The 23,266-nt window shown below is 41.1% G+C and overlaps 4 protein-coding genes across 5 annotated transcripts; 2 read left to right on the top strand and 2 right to left on the bottom strand.

The window, feature by feature from the left end:
- Positions 1 to 3,517: 3,517 nt before the first annotated feature.
- LOC135608925 (myb-related protein Hv33-like) lies at positions 3,518 to 4,994 on the top strand. The gene is made up of 3 exons (XM_065101989.1): positions 3,518 to 3,953; positions 4,046 to 4,175; positions 4,249 to 4,994. Exons 1-3 carry the CDS (start codon positions 3,737 to 3,739, stop codon positions 4,910 to 4,912), a joined length of 1,011 nt encoding a protein of 336 aa, XP_064958061.1. The 5' UTR covers positions 3,518 to 3,736; the 3' UTR covers positions 4,913 to 4,994.
- A 1,117-nt stretch (positions 4,995 to 6,111) lies between these two features.
- LOC103980763 (peroxidase 72) lies at positions 6,112 to 7,610 on the bottom strand. Its single transcript, XM_009397262.3, has 4 exons — positions 7,333 to 7,610; positions 7,055 to 7,246; positions 6,808 to 6,973; positions 6,112 to 6,733 (listed from the first exon to the last, which is right to left on the bottom strand). The coding sequence occupies exons 1-4, from the start codon at positions 7,558 to 7,560 to the stop codon at positions 6,318 to 6,320; spliced, it is 1,002 nt and encodes a 333-aa protein (XP_009395537.2). The 5' UTR covers positions 7,561 to 7,610; the 3' UTR covers positions 6,112 to 6,317.
- Positions 7,611 to 11,508: 3,898 nt separating this feature from the next.
- Positions 11,509 to 15,015, top strand: LOC135609619 (receptor-like protein EIX1). 2 transcript variants are annotated; one of them, XM_065103057.1, is made up of 2 exons: positions 11,509 to 12,229; positions 12,341 to 15,015. In XM_065103057.1, the coding sequence occupies exons 1-2, from the start codon at positions 11,550 to 11,552 to the stop codon at positions 14,826 to 14,828; spliced, it is 3,168 nt and encodes a 1,055-aa protein (XP_064959129.1). In that variant the 5' UTR covers positions 11,509 to 11,549; the 3' UTR covers positions 14,829 to 15,015. The 2 variants fall into 2 exon arrangements, with proteins under 2 accessions (XP_064959129.1, XP_064959128.1); XM_065103056.1 differs by having other exon boundaries at positions 11,509 to 15,015.
- A 1,500-nt stretch (positions 15,016 to 16,515) lies between these two features.
- Positions 16,516 to 17,903, bottom strand: LOC135609621 (bZIP transcription factor 11-like). Its single transcript, XM_065103058.1, has one exon. The coding sequence runs from the start codon at positions 17,153 to 17,155 to the stop codon at positions 16,682 to 16,684; it is 474 nt and encodes a 157-aa protein (XP_064959130.1). The 5' UTR covers positions 17,156 to 17,903; the 3' UTR covers positions 16,516 to 16,681.
- Between the last annotated feature and the right edge of the window lie 5,363 nt (positions 17,904 to 23,266).

The raw sequence follows: 23,266 nt of genomic DNA on the forward strand, positions 1-23,266 counted from the left end.
GGATTTGCAGTGAATAAAGCCAATGTCGGCATTTTGACCAAGCTAATGTTAGCTGTAAACATTGACGAAACTACATATACATACAAGTAGATTCGACACACGTCTGAAAGCAAGAGAAATTGGAATGGCAAGTGTTCCAAAACATTCTAATCGTCCGACACGTGGTTTTAGGTAGGAACCAATTGTTACTTTCGAATCCGTTTTAGATTAAGGTGTCAGGATCCAGAGATTCGGATCGAGACTATAAAAAAAAATTATCTTATATCTACCCATCGATGTTTCACCTAAAAGTTCTCGAGATTATATCTGAGAGTCTTCTATAATGTGATGGGCGATTGGTCCGATCGTAAAACCATGTATCGAATCATCATCAGCACTGTATAGCCAACCTCATGAGGCTAAGTGGACATCCTCATCAACACTACATCGTCGGCCTCGTGTGATCAAGAAAGCTTGGAGAATTTTTTGTCTCGAGTTCGCACCATCTGTCATCGTTGAACATAATGGGTGTAATAAGAAGGATATTATCCAAGTTCGCACCATGTCTTCATGGCAATTATCTGCATGAAGCTTCTTCATGTCAATTCCAGATGCTCTGGAGTGACTTGAGCTCAGCCTTGACGCACTAAATTGCTCTCATCTTTTCATTGATCTCACACCGAAGCATTCAACCTGGTAGAACTAAATCTAAGTGATCATAGTTATGGGCAAATCATTAGCTGTTCCAGCTTCAAATGAAGAGGAGATTTGCTCCTATAAAGCTAACGTGAATCCTAAGTTTTCTACCTGGTTTATCGGATGCTCGTCTTCTATCATATTTGCTTTTCCCTGAGGGAAAAAAGGGTACCTATCATCTCGAACAGTCATCTTCATGTGTAAGTATGCAGGATGTACAATGATTCATCAACCTCAGATCAAAATATGTGTCACAGGTTCGAAAAGATCCACCTATGAATCAAAGAAAGGTACATCGATGACAGTCACTACACTCAGAGGAGCTGTCGATGGTGATCGGATGTTTCCCACCCATAATTGAGTTCGTTTTCCATGCCCAGTGGAGGTCAGGAAACATAGTTAAGTAACTGTGAAGGAACATTGAATGACCAAGAAAAGAAGTAGCAGGTTCTTGTGACGCACTGTTCTCTCCCCACTCTTTGCTAGCTCATCCCTCTCCAATGCCAAAACATGGAAGCTGGAATGTAGTCAATCATGGTTGTTGCTTCGTGCAAAGATTGGGGAAGAACTTGCAAGCAAGATCTCCCTGATCTTTCCATCTCAGCGACAGCATCTGTCATGGGGGACACTCTTTCCTCCATGCAGTATCTTTCAGTGATGGAAAAAAAGATTTGAGGTCAACAACTAATCCATCTGCTTAACATGTAGACACCTTCTCTTAATCCCTGCCTTTAGCTAGTTGAGTGTCTCAAGAAATACCTTTCACTGAAACAAATTTGCGCCTGCTTTTTGACTGTCCTTTTGCAGAAAAGTTTTGGGATATGGTGTGTGGGAGAAAAGGCATGTTGGAAACCTTCACCATGAGAGATCATGATGAGTAAACCTTGTAGAACAATTTGCAAGGCTTATTCTCCAAATCTCATTGTTACGCAATGTTTGAGGTGGACAAACTCACTCATCTGCATGATCCACTTCTTCCGAAATCCGAAAGAACAGAATGCTAGTCAAGATTAACAGATCAAAAGATTACTGAGTCAGCACAATGAAGTCTGGAGCACATCATATTCAAAGTTGGTGAGGGGTGAAGAAATGAACAAGGCTGCGGATTGCATGAGGCATTCCCTGTGTTTCCTTGTATCAGCATCAACCTAAGTTTTCTTACAGGCAACAGGAATACATTCCAACAATGCATACATATGCTTTTGTTGGATGGAACCAATTAGTTTAGTGAGTTATCATGAAAGACCTGTAAATTAATCATACACCTTAAAATAGGGCCAACCTCATAATAGGGAAGATAGAGTACTGGATTGCCTTTGTTTCTTATGTAGTTCCCTTGGCTCTGGTTTTTGTGACTTCAAAGATGAGCTACTATGATGTTTCCTTTTCATGGGAGGCATGTATGTAGTTGAATCTAGCGTAGGGTGGAAGACCTTCAAGTCCACATCTAAGAATCCTTACCAAGTTGTCTTGGAAAGATTTGGATGGACAAGAAGGGCAGCCACCACAACAGTGGTTTTTGCTAACCCATATATGGATGGCAGACATTGTTGACATGAATATGGTCGACCAAAAAGTTCATAGATTTTGTTTCTGTCTTCCATATACATAGTAGCTTCTCTTCGTAGTCTCCACAATTACCGTAAGATAGAGTTGGGGGTCTTCTACAATGCAACTACGGCATTTTTTTTTTCTCTTTGTGTAGTTTTCAAAGATATCCTTGCTTGATTTCTTGTGCTGCTACCACAAGTCCAGCTAATTGCAACTGGAAACATCATGCAGACTTGTGATCATGTCTAAGGCCACTTGTTTAGACTCCAGTGGCCACAGTCTGAAACATATTCATCAAAATTTCTTTATTTTTAGATAAGTGAGAGAAAAATGAATGAAACTTTGAAACTTTCACTTCAATTTCCTTTGTTCAAACTATAACAGGAAGAATGATAATGATGCCAATTCTGTGTTCAAAGTTGAAACAGTAATGGCATCTCCAACAAGCTGCAGGTAATCAGACTACAGTGATGTTATAGTCTGGAAAATCAGGTGGGGCTATTTGTTTTTGTTCAAAATATAGATGTAATTGTTGTATAAATATTATGATTACTGTCATAAACAGGCTAAGTTTAATAAAGCAGTTCAGAGGTTGATCTATCCCTGTCACAAACCTAAGGAATCATCAACAAGTGCGAACATGGTTCATCTTGTTCTTAGTACAGGCTTACATAGAACCTTCAATCTGATAAGCCAATTGACAGGGACTTCAATGGACCACCATATAAAGTAAATTGAAGCTCTACATCTCATGTTTCATGTCACTTGATTCTGAACCCTATGACAGTTCAAGGTAAAATAGATCTTACTGACCTCCTTGAGAAAACCTAGAAAAGAATGAAGGAAAAGATTCAGTAGTTTCAAGTAATTTCTTTTGCGAGTCGCCGATATTATTTTCGGTGGTTAGCTAGTCATGTAGAGATTAGAGAAGCACCAAGATTAGGTCAATTCCGATGCGACTAATTTTCGTTACATCGAGGTGACAATTTGAGACCATGAAATCTGTTCATATCCACAGAAAAAAGATCTTATGTAAACTGAAACTATCTTAATTGCTACTTGAGACATGCAAAAATTTTGATGCCAATTATTTTTTTTAGGCAATGATTGATAAATAAACAATGATTGCATTGACTCAGATGAATTTATGTAAAATATTTTTGGGAAAAGATTGCAGATTAACGAAGCTTCATGGTCATTACAGCTAGTGAAAATGTCATCTCCCAACTACCTGCAAAGCTTTTGGCTTTCCCTCCATCAACAGTTGCTAGCTTCTTTTGAAGTATTTTTATTCACTCTGTTCCGACCACTGAAGCTATCTTAAATCTCAATCCACTGCAGTGCAAGGACCTCAGAGACTTGCTTAGAAACCACTTGATTGCTTCACCTTCCTCCTCTGTTTCTTTCTCTCTCTCCATCTCTGTGTGTTCTCCACTCTCCCATCTCTTTCCTTCCCCCTCCGCATCTAGCTTGAATCTCAAGCATATTGCACTCACAATAAATCCAGCTTATGATTCCCCTCCCTCAGCCTCTCATGCACATCAACCTTTTAAGTCCCTCCACATCCAGGAACACCAGGCGTGGGTTTGGAGGAATGGGACGGCATTCTTGCTGTCTCGAGCAGAAGATAAGGAAAGGCTTGTGGTCTCCTGAAGAAGATGAAAAGCTCTACAATCACATCATTCGATATGGAGTCGGCTGTTGGAGCTCTGTGCCGAAATTAGCAGGCATTCTTCAGCTCTTCGTTGTTTCTGATCTTCTTCTTCCCCTCTCGTCCCGATTCCTGTGTGTAATTCAGATACTTATTTTCTCCTCGCAGGACTGCAACGCTGTGGGAAGAGTTGCAGACTGAGGTGGATCAATTACCTGCGGCCGGACCTTAAAAGAGGCAACTTCTCGCAGCAAGAGGAGGATTTGATCATAAGCCTACACGAGATCATGGGCAACAGGTAGCAGGCAAGCCTGGAGGAGATCATGTAAGCAGCTCATGGTGTCAGGCTTTCTCACGGTTTGTGGTTGCAGGTGGTCGCAGATTGCATCACAATTGCCTGGAAGAACAGACAATGAGATCAAGAACTACTGGAACTCGTGCCTCAAGAAGAAACTCCGACAGAGAGGAATCGATCCGAGCACCCACAAGCCTCTGTGCGAGACAGAGACCGAAGCCCAAGAGGCGAGCAGGACACATCTCGAGCAGTTGCCATTACAGCCGGTGTTCGACCCATTCCCACTGATCGAAACCGAGACATGTCTGGATTCAGTGGAGAATAATGTGAACATCTACAACCAATTCCACCAATCTTTTGAATCATCACTAGCGCAGACTGAGTGCTATGCCAACTCAGGGCTACGAGAATACAGCAGTGTGTTGGATGTTTATGGAGACAGCTCAAGCAACAGCAGCAACTGGAATTGCAACACAGGAGCTGAGATGAAAGATGTGGTGGGAGATGAGGCCTTGAATTGGGTAGCTCAGAGTGAGGCGGAAGCACCACCTCATGTGCACATGAACGGAGGGGAGGCCCATGAACACAAGTTTAGTCCTTGGCAAGAGAAACCAAATGCAGAGAGCTCAGAAGATTACAGTACCTATTCCATGAGGTTTCTGTCTTGTGATGTAGCAGAGACCTGCTTTGATATCCATCGAGGAGCATTGGCAAGTGAATTTAATGTGGATTTCTTCTAGAGTTTCTTCAAATGAATGTTGTATTCTTCTTCTGGTCTGCTTCTAATCACAATTTTTCTTTTCTGTTTTTTGTCATTATGAAGAGTATAGATTTATAAATAAATTGCTATTTTTTCTTCTCAATTCCTTGAAAAGGAAAAAATAATTAATGGATATCCATTATTGCCATTACCTGAAAATTTTTCTGCTCATCTCTTTCGTGCCTCTCATTCAACATCTCAAGAACATTTTGGTAAACAGAGGGAATGACTTCAAAACCCTCTGCTGCTGCTAATTGTAATGTTGCCTCTCCTGCCGATGCATCATACTAATCGTACACGTCTTCAACATAAATTCATGTTCACAGATCCACAGAATGTTCCGGTTGACTTGTCGTCTAAACAAGTCAAATCCTACTGAAAGATACTCTCACAGGAACTACTGATGGATGGATAACAAGACGCGAGAGAGAGACGTGGGATTTGTCTCAAAGAGGAAGGTGAAGCATCAGTGGTTCGGTTGTCTACTTAGATAATAAATGACGATCCTGTTCCAAGTATTTACATGCTGTTCTTCTCCTTCGGTAGCAGTCACTGGTTGATCATTGAAGAGTTCTGCTAAAGAAACTGCTTTCTCCTTCTGCTACTATCTAAGACATGAGAAAGACATTCCTGAGCAATTTGTCATGAACTACTCTGTATGATTCTTGAATTGCTTTCTCAGGCTTATAGACAGAAATTGGCAAAATTGGATAGAATTGATTTTGGCTGATTCTGGCCAATTCTAAGCGATTTGACAGCCGCAATAACAGAAAAAGAAGAAGAAAAGGAAAAATGCGGAGATTTCCTGCTATCTCAAAGATTTTAGAATATCGCAGACAGTAATCTAACAACAGGATCACTGGCATGAGGAGATCAACCGAAAAGCATCAAAATTCGATCTTTAGGGCAGAAGACCTCACAAAATCGAATTTTTAGAAGAAGACCTCACAAAACCTTTGAGAAAGGTCTCGGTAATCCATTTGGTGGGGCGTTCAAGTAATGGCGCCATCAGAAGTTGGTGGGCATCTCAAAGGATGGACGACGTGGATCCCCTCGCGTATCTCCTCTGCACGAATCTCAAAGCACGATGTATGGACACACATGGCAGAAGGTACGTGCGTCTTGAGCAAGATGACACCAACACACATGCATGCATTCTTCATGCTGCTTTCCAACCACTTCGGAAGAGGACGAGGCTAAAAGATTACAATTGAAGGAAAATAAATGGTGACAACACATCAACCTTATTGGTTTTGGGTACTTCACTCGAGCAAATTAACCTGAGGAGGGCCAACAAGAACATCAAGCAGAGATAGCTCACAGGGGAGAGAACAACCGAGGATTACAGAAACATGAAGAACATCCAGTGGAAGTCGTCACTGCACTTATTGATGGTTCAGCTTCCTGCAGTTCATCCTGATCTCTCCCTTGTTCCCAGTGAGAGGGGTGATGTTGCCCATCTTCACCATGGACCTGGCGAAATGCTGGAAGAAGAGCTCGTTGTGCGCCGCGTAGAGCTCAACCAGGTGCATCGTCGCCGGGTTGTTGGTGAAGAGGATCTCGTCGGAGCTGAGGAGGCCCGTCTTGGCCATCAGGTTCCTGAAGTAGGAGTTGTCGAACTTGGTGGGGCTGACGAAGTCCAAGGGGAAGAGGTTCTGGTCGCCGCCGGAGCGCGGGCATCGCGTCCTCAGATGAGCTGCGTAGGCCGGGTCGAGGGTGAAGTCAGGGAACCCCTTCCCGGTCTGGTTGTACAGCCTCTGCCGGAAACTGGTGCATCGCGATAGCCCGATCGTGTGGCTACCTGCATCGCATTGGATCACCTCGCTGTTACTGCATGCGTGATTCCTGAGATAAAGCTACATGTGTTAAGGTTACCAGAGAGGGCGACGAGATCCACAAGGTCGAGTCCCTTGAGCTTGAACTTGGTGAGGATGGTCTGAAAAGTGTTGTTGGGAGCAGGAATGTTGTTGTTAGACCCTTGTATGCTTGCTCCCAGTGAGTCTCTCCTTCCCAGTGGAACATCCCAGTACGGGCCACCAGCCTAATCCACAGCACAAACAACATAAATCTAATCTGAGACTTTAGATCTAAACCCTAGCATGGAACGAGATATGTATCATACCAAGACAGTAGAGTCTCTGGCAGCAAGAGCTAATACGTCGGCGCAGGAGACTGTGTGAGGACACTCCTTCTCCAACGCAGACTTGATCTCATCGATGACCTCGAACCCTCTCACGGAGTTGCGATTAGGGATGGACCCCTTCTCGCTCACAATAGTCCCACTGCTGTCCAGCAAAATGGATGCGTCGCAGCCCTGGAAGAGACAGAGACACACACACACACACACGACAGTGTTACACATTGCGTTTCGATCTATGTGATGTGGTCGAATGAACTAACCTTAACGAAACAGTCATGGAAGTGCAGGCGAAGCAAGGAGGCAGCCATGCGTGCTTCCTTCGCAACAGCTTTCGCGACGATGGACTTCACGATCTCTTGGGCTTTGGGGCACGAGTGGTCGTAGAACTGTGGGTAGAGGAACGGGCCGCCATAAGGGAAGGCGAAGCAGAGAGGAGAAAGAGCGAGGGCTGCGAGGACCATAAGGAAGCTGCTGATAGAAAGAGCCATGTTTCCTGCTTCTTCTTCTTCTTCTTCTTCTTGAAATGCTTCTTGGTGATGATGGAGGATTAGATTGGGGCATTTATAGTGCAGAAAGGCATAACAATTAATTCGAGATAGTGGAGTTAGTAGGCTATTGCTTAGCTTCTTCCTCCTACTCCATGGCCACCATGAGAAGAGCAAGTATAACAGAAACAGGTATTTTATTCAACAGGACCATGCAAGTGATTAGAATCACTTCACTTCTTTTGAGATTGGGATTTGACTTGCTATTCACATAGCTCTGCAATAGTTGACTGTATCTGCTTACAATGGTGGTCAAATGTTGTCTTAGAAATGAACGAAAACCTTGTTTAGTTTTGGCTCATGTTTTTGTAGCACAAGATCAAATAAAAATCTGACAAAAGGATCTTACTGACCTTAGTTACTGTGCAATAAGAAGTCCTGCCAACCTAAGGTTTCAAGTCACTTCCTCTGAGGAAAACAAGTTCCATTGACAGTTCAAAGGAAGGAAGGATTTAGTGCATACAAAAAATGTAAAGGAAATGTCAAATAAATTCCTCAGATCCATAAACAGCCACAAGGATTAGGTGGTAAGTCAAGCTCAGTCCTGGATAGGTGGCTTCATAGGCAGACAAAACTTTATTAAAAGACACAATAGGCCTCCTAGAAAGGGTAGGGAAGACCATAGCACAATAATCCAATACTCCTTAATTTACCTTTTCAACTTCTAGCTTGGTCAAACTTGGATAATAGCATTTAGAAGACATGGGCATCAAGAAGGTAACTTGATATCATTAACCCAAAGGATTAAACTGATGAATAGTGATGAACTAGTATCTAGCATACATCAAACCCTCATGATCCACTGTCACATATTCTGGTAATCTAAATATTGCATGTAGGAGTTTCCATCTAACAATATTATCACACTCTCTGTCCAACTACATACCAGTCCTCCATTCATATGCACATGAGGAAAAGGTAAGTAAACAGAAGAGTACCAGCTTCACAGTGCATTAGTTACCACAATATATGAACTCAGATCTCTACTGGCAATTCTATCCACAAAAAAAAAAAGTAATTTGCAGTAGCAGTTGAGGTGGACATGGATACCTGCTCCTCACATTGCCAAAATGAATCAGCCTCACATATCTGTGTGTCTCTTCCCATGGCCAATCAAGGATTGGTGCCTCTTTTGCCTTGCTTTGCATTTGTTTGGTTCTTGGATCAGACAATTCTCTACCTGCTCCTGAGGCCAATGCTACTTTCTAATGTGTGTTTGGTGGCATCAGTCTGATGATTCATGCACCCACTTCCATGAAGCTATTTGAATGCCTGCTAAGGCTAGCTAATGAATTATCAGGATGACATTCTCCAGCTAAAGGATGAAAGCTACAAGACATGGAAGATGAACAACTCATCTATTACTGCAACTAACCAGCTTGCATGAGTAGTGGTTGGAGGAAGTGGCTGCACAACTTGGCAATGACCTTCTGATCTCATCTGTTCCTCTTTCGTGTTTCTGATCTCACTTGAAAAAGGAAAACATGCAGATTAAGTTTCATACCAAGTTTTCATGGAGCATTATCATGTAATTACAACTTCATTAATATCACATTCAATTAGTGTATGACTTCCTTGCAACTGTCCCTTTCTCTTTTTTTCCTGTACTTTGTTGTTCAGAAAAGTGTGATCACTGTGATATCAATTGGAATTCGTCAGCTGTGATTCATCTTTCCTCATCAGTTGGACTCTAGCATTGTTTACATACTTTAAATGAGATCATTCATCAATAGGAATAAAGATTGACCTGTTGACTGATTTAAAAGACTAAAGTTTATATACTGCAAGTCAAGTAAACTTGATATATCAAATGTCATATTTGGTACTTGCAGGATGCATTACAAATCAAAATATCTTATTAACTATTGATCTGATGATCAATTGTACATGTAATTGTGGAATAGTAGATTTACTTAGGTTTGGGCTATATGAACCTAATCATTTATTATTATTAGGCCCAATTAAACCGCGATCATTGAAACATTATCAGTAGTATCTTGTAATGAGTTTGGGTAATAATTTAACGAGTAAACGATTCTTCTATAATGAGATATGAGGAGATTATAGAGACATTTGGACATATTCATCAAGCCATCAATAACCTAAAGTTATATAGGATTTAGGATACAATAACTATGTTCTAAATTTCTTTACTTCTTATAAGGATAAAGTTGATGATCAACACATAAATTTGAATGCCCCAACACTCTCCTCATATCCCATCCCATGGGTTGATTTCCATACGTTGGGTCAAAATCTCTTCATCATCAACTTGCCCAACCATCTTAACCAGTGTTTTGATATGCCCATGGGAATGTGCAGCAATTTCCCATTAGTTTCTGAGCTCCTCTCCCCATCATGGGGTCTCCCACTGACCTATGTGTTTGTGTGTGGAACTCCTTCTAGATATGATTCCATATGTGGCCCCATACACAACATCTTCAAATGATCATATGCAAATTAGGTAGTGGGAAGAAAAATCATATCATATCCACTTGAGTGGCAACATCAAGTCAAGATCAAATTTTGCAATCATTTTAATTGAAAACAATAATTATTAGAATTAAGAAAATACTTCGAGTCTATCAATTAATCCTCATGTGTATATATATATATAATTCCTTTGTCGTACTATAGGCATGATTTAGTGGGAAATTGATTGGGTCATTGCGAGCTACAAACCATTAGTCGTCTTCTTGTAGGTTCCAATCGAGCCCACTACTACTCGTGGGTGGGATATAAACCAACTCGAAAAGATTGATGGATAAAGAGAGCAAGTTGAAAGTGAAGTCATGATCTAGAGAGAGAGAGAGAGAGAGCTTTTGTCATGTCAACAATTCCGATACATCACATCATTTCTGATTTTTTGGGTATCTTCTCAAAGAAATTTTGTCCTTCTATTAAGGCAAATATTATCTTATGACTCATAGGTCTCATCATTCGTTGCTTGGTCAAGAGATAGGAGTTACACTTGGATCACCTCATGTTAACCTAATCGTTGGCGTTTGACTATGATGCATCATTTGTTATGTACAATTGGTCTTGCCATGTGTTAAGAGTTGTGACTAAGTCAAGAGGGGTTGGAAATTTAGTAGAAGGATCAACTCATAGAACTCTTTTGAGTACAAACAACAAAGTATATGTTTGACTCAACACAAAAATAAAACTGATAGTGGTGTCACATCAACCTAATTATGGTGCCATAAAGAAGTATACACCAATCTATATCAAATAACCTTGAATTAATACAAAAAATACAGTGGCAAGCATGCTAAACCAGTCCTTTATAATCTACCGAGAAGATGATTTATTTTTGGGTGCTTGTCTTTTGTTGGAAAATATATGTACTATATTATTAGCTTCTTACATAATTTTAAAGTCTTTTCTAATTAATAAAAAAAAATCACTTCCATTTCCTTTTCTCTTTAAATATAATGATTTAATTCAGTCATAAATCATTGTGTGGATACATAGTTGTGGACAAATTGACCTATTAGTCCATATAAATAATTAGTGCATCCTCCTCACACCTACGCTATAATGCAGCCATCAGCAAGGCAGATGACAAGTTTGACCAAAACCTAAGTCTCCTTCTTTATAAGTCCTGTCACATTCCCAACAACTTCAAAAATGATGTCTGTGATGTGACATAAGTCCAAATAGATCTCACTTATTTCTCCTTCATATTGGTCCCATTTCCTATATTTATTCCCATCGGCAGTACATGCACAAAGCACCCGTCAAACACGCGTGCTATCACCGGTCATCGTTCCCACAATGCCTTACATAAAGCTTACGTACATATATCACTGTACATGGGACCATACCATCCCCCGCACTTTGCACCAGCCACAGTGCAACATGATATATATCCGTGGCTTTGATTGCCACAGCATCGCACCTACCTTCCCTCTTCCTCCCCTAATCAAGCAATGGCCACTGGTTATGGCTGCGGAGGTGGAGCTCTTGTTCCGATGTATGTGATGCTGATGGCCTTGCTCATCAGCAGCAGAGCCATCTCTCGTCTCGAAGCGAAGGGGAGCTGCGTAGAGAGCGAGAGGAGGGCTCTCCTTGCCGTCGGCGCCGACATGTACGACCCTTCCGGCGACTGGCTCGCCTCCTGGACCGGCGACGACTGCTGCACGTGGAGAGGAGTGGCCTGCGATGGTGCCACTGGCCATGTCACGAAGCTCGACCTCCGCTTCCCTTACCTGGACGTTGTCGGAGACGTCGACGCCAGCAGGGTGAACCCTTCTCTGCTTGAGCTGACGCACCTCAAGTACCTGGACCTGAGCATGAACAACTTCTCCTCCGCCGCCGTGCCCGAGACGTTCGCATCCCTGGTGCACCTGGAGTACCTGAACCTGTCGAGCGCCATGTTCGCCGGCGCCGTCCCTCCTCGGCTGGGGAACCTCTCCGCCCTTCGCTACCTGGATCTCAACGGGTGCTACGGCGACCTGCACGTGGATGACCTCGGCTGGCTCTCTCACCTTCCTTATCTCAGGTATCTCGACATGAGCTGCGTCGACATGTCGCTAGCGACCAATTGGTTCCACTCCATCAACTCCATCCCCTCCCTCCAAGTGCTGCACCTGCAGTGGTCGAATCCCACGTACGTCCCGCCCACCCTGCCGCCTTTCAATCTCACCTCCATCACCATGCTCGATCTCTCCGGTAACCTCAACATAAACACTTCCATCCTGGACTGGCTGTCCAACGCCAGCACCCTCGAGCATCTCCAGCTCGGCTCCTGCGGCGGGTTCGATATCCAGCCGCTGCAACCTGCGCTGGCGGCTCTCACTAACTTGCTGGAATTAGATCTGTCGGCCAACGACATCGAAGGCGAAATCTATGGGATTGTGGGCAACGCCAGCAAGCGCTTGCGGAATCTGGATCTGCAATGGAACAAGCTAACCGGAGACATCGCACGCATCTTGGTGAGCCTAAGGCACCTGGAGTACCTGGTCATAGACAACAATCAGATCACCGGGCATCTTCCCGAGATGCTGGGAAATCTCAGCAGCCTACGGTATCTAAGCTTCAGCTCCAATCAAATTTCCGGTGACATTCCACAGACCGTTGGGAATCTCCTTCGCTTGGAGTTCATATACTTCTCCGGCAATAACCTCAGTGGCGAGATACCACAGAGCATAGGGAACCTCACCAACCTGATACAATTGTATTTGGGAAGGAACACCATCGCCGGATCGATACCGGAGAGCATCGGCAATCTCCGCAACCTCGAAGAGCTCTACCTGTCGCATAACAGCATCACAGGGCACCTACCTCCGTCCATTGGGAACCTGGAGAACTTGCAGGCCATGTACTTGCAGAACAACTTCATTACTGGACGAATACCAGCGACCGTCGGGGGCCTCCGAAGCTTGCGGCGCCTGGACATGTCATCCAACAGCTTGACGGGGAACATACCGAGGGGAATGGGAAGCTTGTGCAACCTAGAGTACATCGATTTGTCCGACAACAATGTCGCAGGGGAGCTTGCTGATCTCATAGATGGTTTGTCGAACTGCTCTCCACCACTGCGTCTATCTTCCCTGCATGTTTCGAATAACAATTTGAGTGGGATCATCCCTCCAAGCTTGGGCCAGTTATCTGAACTCTCTGAGTTGTACCTCCCCTCGAACTCGTTGGTAGGGAATGTGACCGAATCCCACTTCGCCAATCTCGCCATCTTAAAGTTCTTGGACATTTCTCAGAACACCTTGAGGGTGATCCTGCCTGACGACTGGGTTCCTCCTTTCGATGCCTTCACCATTGGAATGAGCTCCTGTCATCTGGGAACCATAATTCCTTCTTGGATCCGAACCCAGACGAGCCTAGAAAACCTGTACCTGTCCAGAACAGGGCTCTGGGGTACCATTCCAGCTTGGTTCTCGGGCTTCAACCCCAGTGGCTGGCATTACCTTGACTTGAGCTCCAACAGCTTGCATGGTTCATTACCAGTTGTGCGTTCTGTCGAGCAGAGCATCATAAACCTCTCCAACAACTCCTTCTCGGGACCTCTCCCCCGGAGCTTTGCAGCTGATCTGAACCCATCCATCTTGACCTTGTCTGACAACCGTATCAGTGGAGACTTCCCTCCCTTCTTTTGCAACATGACCTTACTGGAAGTCCTCGATCTGTCCAACAATGGCTTGTCCGGGGAGTTGCCGGACTGCCACAGCTCATATCCAACATCGCTACAGTCTCTGCACCTGAACAATAACAGCCTCTCTGGAAGTCTTCCTGCCTTCTTGAAACACTGCAAGCAATTGATCACCCTTGATCTGGGTGAGAACAGGTTGTCTGGTGAGCTACCGAGGTGGATAGGAAGCAGCCTCTCGTCTTTGAAGGTTCTTCGGTTGAGGTCCAATCTACTCCATGGCACCATCTCGGCGCACATATCCAACCTCACATCCCTCCATGTCCTGGATCTCTCCTGCAACAATCTTTCCGGTGCCATCCCTTCGTCCATTGGATTGCTGGACGCAATGGTCGTGATACAGAATGTCATAGAGCCGCTGATCGACAGCAACGCGCGGTACTACAGTGAGCATGTCCTGATAACCACCAAAGGATCGACCATCGAGTACAGCACCGTGCTATCGCTGGTGACGAGCATAGATCTGTCGAACAACGATCTGCATGGTGAGATTCCGGTTGAGCTGACCGATCTCCATGGACTGCATTTCCTGAACTTGTCCAAGAACCATTTGGCGGGGGAAATCCCGACTGACATTGGCGGCATGAGGCAGTTGGAATCACTCGACCTGTCGATGAACAATCTCGGCGGCGAGATTCCTTTGAGCTTGTCTGCTCTAAATTTCCTGAGCCACATGAACCTGTCTTACAATCACTTGTCCGGAAGAATCCCGACGAGCAATCAATTGCAGACCTTAAATGATCCCTCGATCTACGTCGGAAACAAAGGCCTCTGTGGAACGCCTTTGCCAAAGTGCCCCGGTGATGAAGCTTCTCAAGGTCCAGCTTCTGCAGGAATTCAAGAAGAAGATAACAGTGACAAGCTCGAAATGATACTGAACATTGCTAGCATTGTCATAGGATTCGTGGTTGGATTTTGGGGTTTCGTTGGCACAATGATCGTGAAACAGGGCATGAGGATTGCTGTCTTCCAATGGATCGACAGGATCTATTGGCGGTTGGCAGTAAAACTGGCAAAGCTGAAGCTAAAAGGACAAAGACTGACTTGAGCTGTGGCAAAACATGCTATCTAATATTACTACTACTGCTAATGGCATGTGTTTCATGGTTTCGTGTTATCATCTTTGGTCCTTTCATATATGCTGCTCATCTGTTTCCAAGTTACATGGTCAAATCACATTCTTCTGAAATCTACATGTGTAGATTAAGCTTCTCATGATGCATTAAGGTTACCAACTTTCGTATGTTAATGTCTTCAGAAGGGCTTTGATGTGATCCAGTGCCTAACTCTGTCTGTGGACTACTCTCAACAATTATTTGATTGGAACATGCTCCACCTTCAAGTGCCACTCAATGAGGAGTTTTAGGGTCATGATCAAGCTTTTTTAAGATGTGATGAGTGATCACTCTACCACTACCATAGTCACCAAAGATTTCCACCATCACAGGCAGATACAGAGAAGTACCGACTGTTGTCCCAGTAACCCAAAGTTGCCTTTTGCCTTGTCTCCTCATTAATGGCTGCCTGCACCTCTTCGTTACTTTTGAGCTGCAACATGGAATTCTGAAGCATTTCTTATCATGCATTGAGATCTTAATATAGAGAGCATGACAGGTGATTTCCTCATCCCAACACACTTTTTGTGAGGAGTTAATCCTTACATATATACTTTATAACCCTCCTTTTTCAGCAAGGCATTATCAAGAACAGCAAAGGAAGAAGTATCACAATTTGCTTCTTCTAGCAATTGAATAAAGGAAGAAGCATAACAATTCGCACTTTTCTTCTTCAGATGATATATATACATACATACATATATATATATATATATATATATATATATACATATATATGGTGTGTGTATGTATATATACACGCACACAATTCAATACATATGTCAAGAATGACATTTTTATTGAACTCAAGGTTCTTGTCTTAGTTTCTTGGTCAGCCAACAATGCTTGGATCAACATTTTCAGTGATCACAGGGAATCAGCAGTCAGTTTTTATGTCTATGAACATTCATTTATGTTTTCCTTTTCCTGGAAATTATATTTTGCAGGACCCTCAGAACTTGGACTCATGTGGTGATATTTTACTAAGTTTTTGACAGAGTGAAACTTAAATTCACAGGATCAATTATTGATTCTTGTCCACAGACAAACACTGTGGTCCACAGGGAGCAAAGAAAAAAGATGTTGTCATAACCTATACAAGATAACAATGTTAAATAATGGAAGTCAGAGAACAGTACTTCATGTGCATACACCTGTGAATGCACCATTGGATAGCTCTAAGGTGTACAGTTTGGCTTTGTTTCAGCAGATTCCATCCCAGAAATTGTCTGCAACATTAACTTCAGCTATCAGACTGGCCAGCCAACACAATCCAGGCAGAAAAGAATACAATGGCAGGCATCAGCAAAAATGGCAACTGATATTATATTACTTGGTGCTCACTGATTAAGATGTCTATGCTGAAGTGATGATGCCTTTGTAATGGACCTAACAATTCAAATTGTTTTCTGTAGTCTACATGTTTCAAGCCACTTGTCACACATTTTATCATTTCAATCTATCAAACTCTTGAGCTTTTCACAATCTGCTTGGGCATCTTCATAAGTCAAAGCAGACCTACTGCAATTTAATGTAGCTCTTGATCAGTTCTGATAACATGGCACACATATCCACAGAGAGAGAGAGAGAGAGAGAGAGAGAGAGAGAGAGAGAGAGATGTTTATGCTTGATACAGATCTTGTTTGATTCCTTGAAGCTCTGAAAACTAATATATGTCTTGATCTTCTACCCAACATACATACTACAACAGACACCATGATAGACAAAGACCAACTCATTGACAAAGCAGTGATAGCAACACTGCAGACACCAACCTCCCTCTCTGTCAGTATAGGAACATATTGCCTACTGAAGCCATGATGGGCTGCTGGTTCATGTACATGAGGTTCCATGGATTGCTAAAGCTATTATTGACCTGATGGCCATCACAGAACAGACCACTGGTGATGGCGGTGTTCCCATTCAAGCAGTGTAGGATCTCACTGAGAGACTGCAGCCTGTTGCCGAGCTCCACCATCTGAGTCCTGAGGACAGAGTTCTCGGCCTCCACAGCCGAATGATGCCGTGTGGTGAGGGTCAAGGATGTCAGGATCCGGCTGTTCTCCTTCCTCAGCTGGTTCAGCTGCGCCGTCAGATCGTCCAAATGTTTCTGCTTGCGCATCCTCGACCGCCTCGCGGACTCGCGGTTGGATATCATTCTCTTTTGCCTCTTCTGGTCCATCAGTGCCTGCAGATCCTCTTCGGAGCCTGACGTCTGGAGCAGGCTGGATCCTGATGAAGTCCCACCGGGAGAAGCCATGGAACACTGAGATCTTTAGCAGTCCTTTAGAGACTATGACGCTGATGCCTCAGGAAAGACTAGATCTTGGGTGGAAATAAGGCTAAATAGTATCGGTATACAAAGATTATTACTTAGAAAAGGATACTAAGAACGAGTCCACGAGAACACATAGAACCAGTAGAGGAAGACAACAGAGAAGGACTGGACGAGATGGGTGCTGCGCCTGAGGGTGGAAGTTATCATAAATCCAGAGAGAAAGATCTCACTGTTGATAGCCAACATAGACTTAGATCGGAAAGATGATGAGAAACCGATGCTGCATGTGAAAGGAAAGGGGAAAAAACGAGAGATTTTAATACACAAAGATGAGATCTTGGAACAGAGAGCAGCACAGAGCGACCCCAGACTTCAGCAGCAAGGTGGATGTGATGCTGAACCCAGAAACAGAATCTCCAGAGAAAATTTTGGCAGAGTTTCCCCAGCAATTCGTAGCAGAAAGGATCCCAAGAACAGGAATCCAGTCGAAGGAGATGCAAAGGAGGGACCTTTTCTACCAACACAACAAGGACAACAGCAAGAACAACAGTATTCAGCTGTAATCCAAGAAAAATCTTCGAGGCAAACCAGCCACTCGAAGCAGGAAGAGGACTACAGAAGAACAAAAAAGCAGCAGCAGAACCTCTTACAAAGCTTAGCAAAGAAGAAGAGGAGAGAAGGAAAGGGAATTGGAGCCTATGAGAGGGGTGGAATTTATAGAACAAGATGGACCAGAGGCATGAAAAAGAACCATCAAGTGAGAGAAGGAAAGGAAGAGAGAGAGTAGCTGAGAGGCTCCACTGCATTTGAAGGGTAGATATGGAATTTTATATTATTATTATGAAAAAAAAGAATCAAAGAGATGCAGTTTCAAACTTTTTTCTTGAGTTTTACTATCCCATTATACAATTAAATGTAACTACTGATAGTTTACTTCCATTAGAACACTTCCTTTCATGCTTTGCCTGTTGGAGAGGAGAAAGTGAAAAGTTCGACCAAGGACACCTTTTGGAAAGTAAATGACATCACAGATAGGCACCCTCAAAGCTACAACAGGTATATTCCTCTCTCAGAAGACAGATCATTCACAGGGCAAGGCTTAGGTTGTGATTCCATTTCTGACCAGAGAGGATTAAATATTACCAGATACTGTTGACATTGTTGATGATATGAAGCCATGGCATGGAGGTTGGAATAATGTGTGCTAAGAATTATAACCAATATAAAAATCACTCTGTCAGCTGCTTCACACTTTTCTTTTTGCACAGTAATCATCATAGTATCACAGGCATCAATGGAGGAGGAAGGAGGGGTAAATAAGGATGTCTGGTTTTCATAGTCCAACAGATCTCCCAAGGACTGCCAAAGATTGACTACAGGTGTTTGGAAGAGAAAGAAAAGACTTTTGCACAAAAAATCTATTCACTTATTTATTTATCTGAGTATTCAATACATGGCTTTGAATACTTGGATAAATAATTATAAGATATGTTAACTTATTCCTGATAATATTAAGGCAGATGGGGGTTTTCAGATATAGTGATGTCTCAATTGTATGAAGTAAATTTTACATATCCAACAAACATCCAATGTAGGTAGCCAAATACCAAAATGGTAGTAAAGGGAAAGGAATCAAGAAAGGAGTAGAATAAAGATTAAGTTTCCTGGTCATCAAATCACTTAACCAGAAATTGAAGGACCATATCACCCAGTTGAGGGAGGGGCCTGTCCCAATCTTGATGTGATCTAGAAGTGCACTTGTCATCCTTCTACCAAATTACTATAGGATAGGATCTTATCCTCTTGATATTATGTTGAAACTCTTGCAACATTAAAATAATAATCCACATCTTAATCTATATGTTGTCATTTGAAAAGATTATCCCAATTAGGTTTGTAAGCAATAAGCACACCCCATAAGGTGTTCATGTTTGGTAGTATACTAGTTTGACAGTCCATATTGGTATTTTATTGGCTCAATCTATTTTACCTAGACAAAATCACCATGTCTATATAAGTTTCTTGGATTTTTTGGACAATATGGTCGATTTAAATAGCATTTTCTGTTTATGGATTCCAGACTTGATTATGCTTTGGCCATTGTTTGACCTAAGATTGATGTCTGTTCGATACCATGTCTATTAGCAATCTAATTCCTATGTGTTGCCTACCAACAAGATAAAAGGACTTTGGACAACAAAGAAAGTTTTATTGGTCGCATCTAGGAAACATCTCAGAGAGAGAGAGAGAGAGAGAGAGAGAGAGAAGAGTTGACTGTTGAGCTCACCAATGGAAAGAGAAAAGTAACTGGGACAAGTTATTCATATAGTACAAATGGTCCAAAGCATGCATTATTGAGAGTGATGTTTGTATTCCTGAAATCTCACAAAGATTTGGATGTGTAATGATATAATAAAACTTTCAAGAGTTATCTAATAAAATCTTTAGTTTCAAAAGGTTGAAAAAAAAATATTGCAACATCTTTTTTTATCCCTTTCTAAATTTCTATCCCAAGTATCAGTTGTGAAGTAAGGAAGAAAAAAAGTTCAGTGACAGAAACTTGTGAATCTTTCAAGAATGAATTATTTCTACATTTGATTGAGCTTTTGATACTTGTATTCTTTCAAATATCAATCTGTCTCTAATTCTTTATCATTTCATCTTGGATGTAGCAATCATGTTGGGTTGGATCTTCTTCTTTGATGTGGGACACCATTTGATAGACTGGTTTACATTTAGCAGACACAAACAAATGTTCTTCCATCTTTTTTCTAGTCTCTGAAGGAATGAGACATTTTGTGGAATGGAAACATTAGCTTCAACATATGATTCAGAAATCTTGCATTGGATCTGAGGCTAAGAATGCTTCATGGAATAATAGACACCAAAGCATCATTTGCAATTTTTTATGCTCAACCAAGAAAAGAAAAGAAAAAAAAGGAAATTTATTTTCCTTTTTCTTTCCCTGCAACATATTTGAAATGTACAAAAGAAAACAAAAAAAGAGGTAAAGGAGAAAGAAAATAAGAGATGCAATATGTAAATAAAATTTAGGACCAAAGTACAAGAACTATCAATAACACTTTGAGTGGCAGACGCATCTTCCCGGCAAACATCAGCATCACCTCCAGATTGTTTCGTCCTCATGGTCTATAGCGTTTACATTTCTCAATCCACCAGACGGTAAAATCAAATGGGGGACCTTCCTGTGTAGTCAGCAATTGCAGGAGTGGACATGTTGATCGCCCACATGTTTCTGTCATCTCCGGTACAGTGCATGCACTGTGCACCAAGTCTACTCCTCTATGGAATTCCTTCTCCTTCCATGGTTGTTGTCCTCCTCCATCTCTTTCAGGATGGAATGATCAAATGCTCAATGCATTTGTGATGACGATAACCTAGAAACCTCTGGCCACTCGATCATCGTAGGCAAAAGGACCTTCAATATGTTGGTCTTCCCTGCTTTTTCTCATCTTCCTTCTCTTGGAAAGCAGACATGACCACCACTAAATATGATGAAGCTAGCTTTTGCTGCATTTTGTGTCATCAGATCCCACTTGCTTCTTATCACAGAAGATAAAGCCTTTCATTGTATCTTTTATCAACATCTCATCCCATAAAGACTGCCTGCATGCATACTATCTTCTTTATCACTAACCTTTTGGCAACAAGCATGACCACCTCCAACTCACCCTCCACTGGAAGCAGTGACCACCATGCATGCATGTGCTCCACAGTGGGAGAGCCACAAGACCTGCACGAATCAGCTCTTGCAATTGGTCGTGCATGGGAAAGCCATCGTACCCAATGCAGTTTCGGAAGGGGAAAAGAACAGTACAAAGCTTAATGGTTAAGATTTTGGGAGAGAACGTGAAAACCATGTAGCATAGCCATATATATGCTCATCACAGTCTCCCCTCAACAATACAGCTTAAATACAAAGATCTACTGACTGTGGCTTTCATCTGTTATCGAGATTGGATCATTCGAAATGATACGAATTCATAGGTGCTTCTGAACGAACCTTTTATCCTCTTCTTGTGCTTTCTTCTGCTCATCATATTGCTGATAACCCTAATAAAAACAAACCATAAGATCAAAACAGTAGTTTTTGGATCACTCGTTCACGGTTGATTTAGCATGGACGAGGAAACCTATAACTTTGCTACAGTATGTAAGTAGTTGTTGTGGCTCGGAGTTGGACGTACATTTGCAAGGGTCAACTTCATGTTTTTATTCTCTCTGTCACTCTTCTTCCTCTCATCATTTTCCTTCTTCTTTAGCTTTTTCTGCTACCTTTATACGTGGGTGGTGCTGCTCCTTCCTTCTTCTTCTTCTCTTTTTTTATTCGTCTTTTATTTGTTTTAGCATTGAATCCCAAAGAATAAAAACGTTATGTAAGTAAATTATTATCTTTGTTATTTTTTATTATTTAAGAGTTATTTATGCATGATAAAATGAGTTCTCGCTTTTTCAAAAGTTAACTGGTATTTATTCCTTCACATTGAGATGAGCATTGAATCTGGAAACTATCATAACATTTTAGTAGAAATGAGAGAAATTAAAGAAAATAGGAAAAATAAACTGTTAAGAAGTAGAATAATCCTTAAAAATATTAAGAAAAACTGTTCGGATACGATTAAAAATATCAAAAACCATTGCATAAATCCAAGGGTGGCTTGGTGAAACTAAAAAAAAAATGGAATAAAAAAATAAAAAAAAATCATGTAAATCTGAAATATATATAAATTGTATAAATTTAAAAATTTGTTATAGAAGTTCATTTGGTTGGAATTAAAAGCTTTTCCCTAAATTTCAAAGCCTTTGGACTACTCATTAAGGTTGATACTATGATTTTAGGATCAAGCCAAAATCACCATATCCAAATCCAAAAAATACTACAAATAAAAAAATAAAAAAAATTCAAAATATATAAAGAAAATTTAAAAATCATAGACTATGCAGAAAATTCAAAAATCATATACTATTTAGATTTTGGGATCAAACCAAAATTAGGGTATCAAATACTAGTTGATTTTTTTGGATTAATTTTTTATCACACCTTTAGAACATATTTATAAGCTTAATTGTCAAAAAAATGTTACATAAATGTATCATATTTTGATGGAAATAAAAAAATATGATAAAAATTAAAAAAATCATAGATTGTGCAAATTCTAAAAAAAGAAAAATATCAAAAAAATTATAAATTAGAAAATATATCATAGAGGTCCATTTGGTTGCAACCGAAAGCTTTCCTAAAAATTTTATATTATTTGGATTATTCTTTGATATTGATACTCTGATTTAGGATCATAGCTCCCGGACATATTTATAAGTTCAAATGTCAAAAAATATTATACAAATCTATTGTAATTTGGATGAATCTAAATTTTTACCATAGCTTGTGCTATAGTGTTATGGAAATGTTATATGCTTATTTATCTAATAATCTCATTATAGGGATAATCCACAGATGAAGTATTTTTCTATTCTTAATTAGATTGATATTAAGAGATTAGGTGATACATCAAAGAGATTGTTAAATAGGTCTGATTTTGAAATTCGTATCATAAACTTGAATGATCTATTTTATTATGATGAAAATAATAATAGTAATAGTGTTGATATCTTTGAAAATGAATTGGATGAAGAAAAAATAAAAGAAGAGATTGAAGGTGCCATTAATCATAACATTTATGATGCATTAGATGTTGTTGTTGAGCGAGTTATTTGAAGTGAGGACATATATGATAATCTTGAACAAATGCTGAATATAATTGTAGCCAAGATGATGATGTGTTAATGACACCACTACCTGAAGATGATGATTGTTCCTATGATGATCTTTTTGTTGGCCAGGGTATTATAAAGCCTCTAAAATTATTTTATTATATATTTTTTATACATATTATTTTGTAATTCAAATAATGTCTTTGTGTAAGTATTTTGAGATAAAGATGAATTTCAAAAAGTCTTGAAAGACTCTGATTCGAAGACACTGATCAAATTGATAGAAGATAAGATTTCCCTTTGAGGGCTGTCGACTCATCTGTTGCTTCTTCACCTCCGACGGCAAAAGAAATTACAGCT

This window comes from Musa acuminata, chromosome BXJ2-4 (assembly GCF_036884655.1).
Source record: "Musa acuminata AAA Group cultivar baxijiao chromosome BXJ2-4, Cavendish_Baxijiao_AAA, whole genome shotgun sequence".
Classification (NCBI taxonomy): domain Eukaryota; kingdom Viridiplantae; phylum Streptophyta; class Magnoliopsida; order Zingiberales; family Musaceae; genus Musa; species Musa acuminata.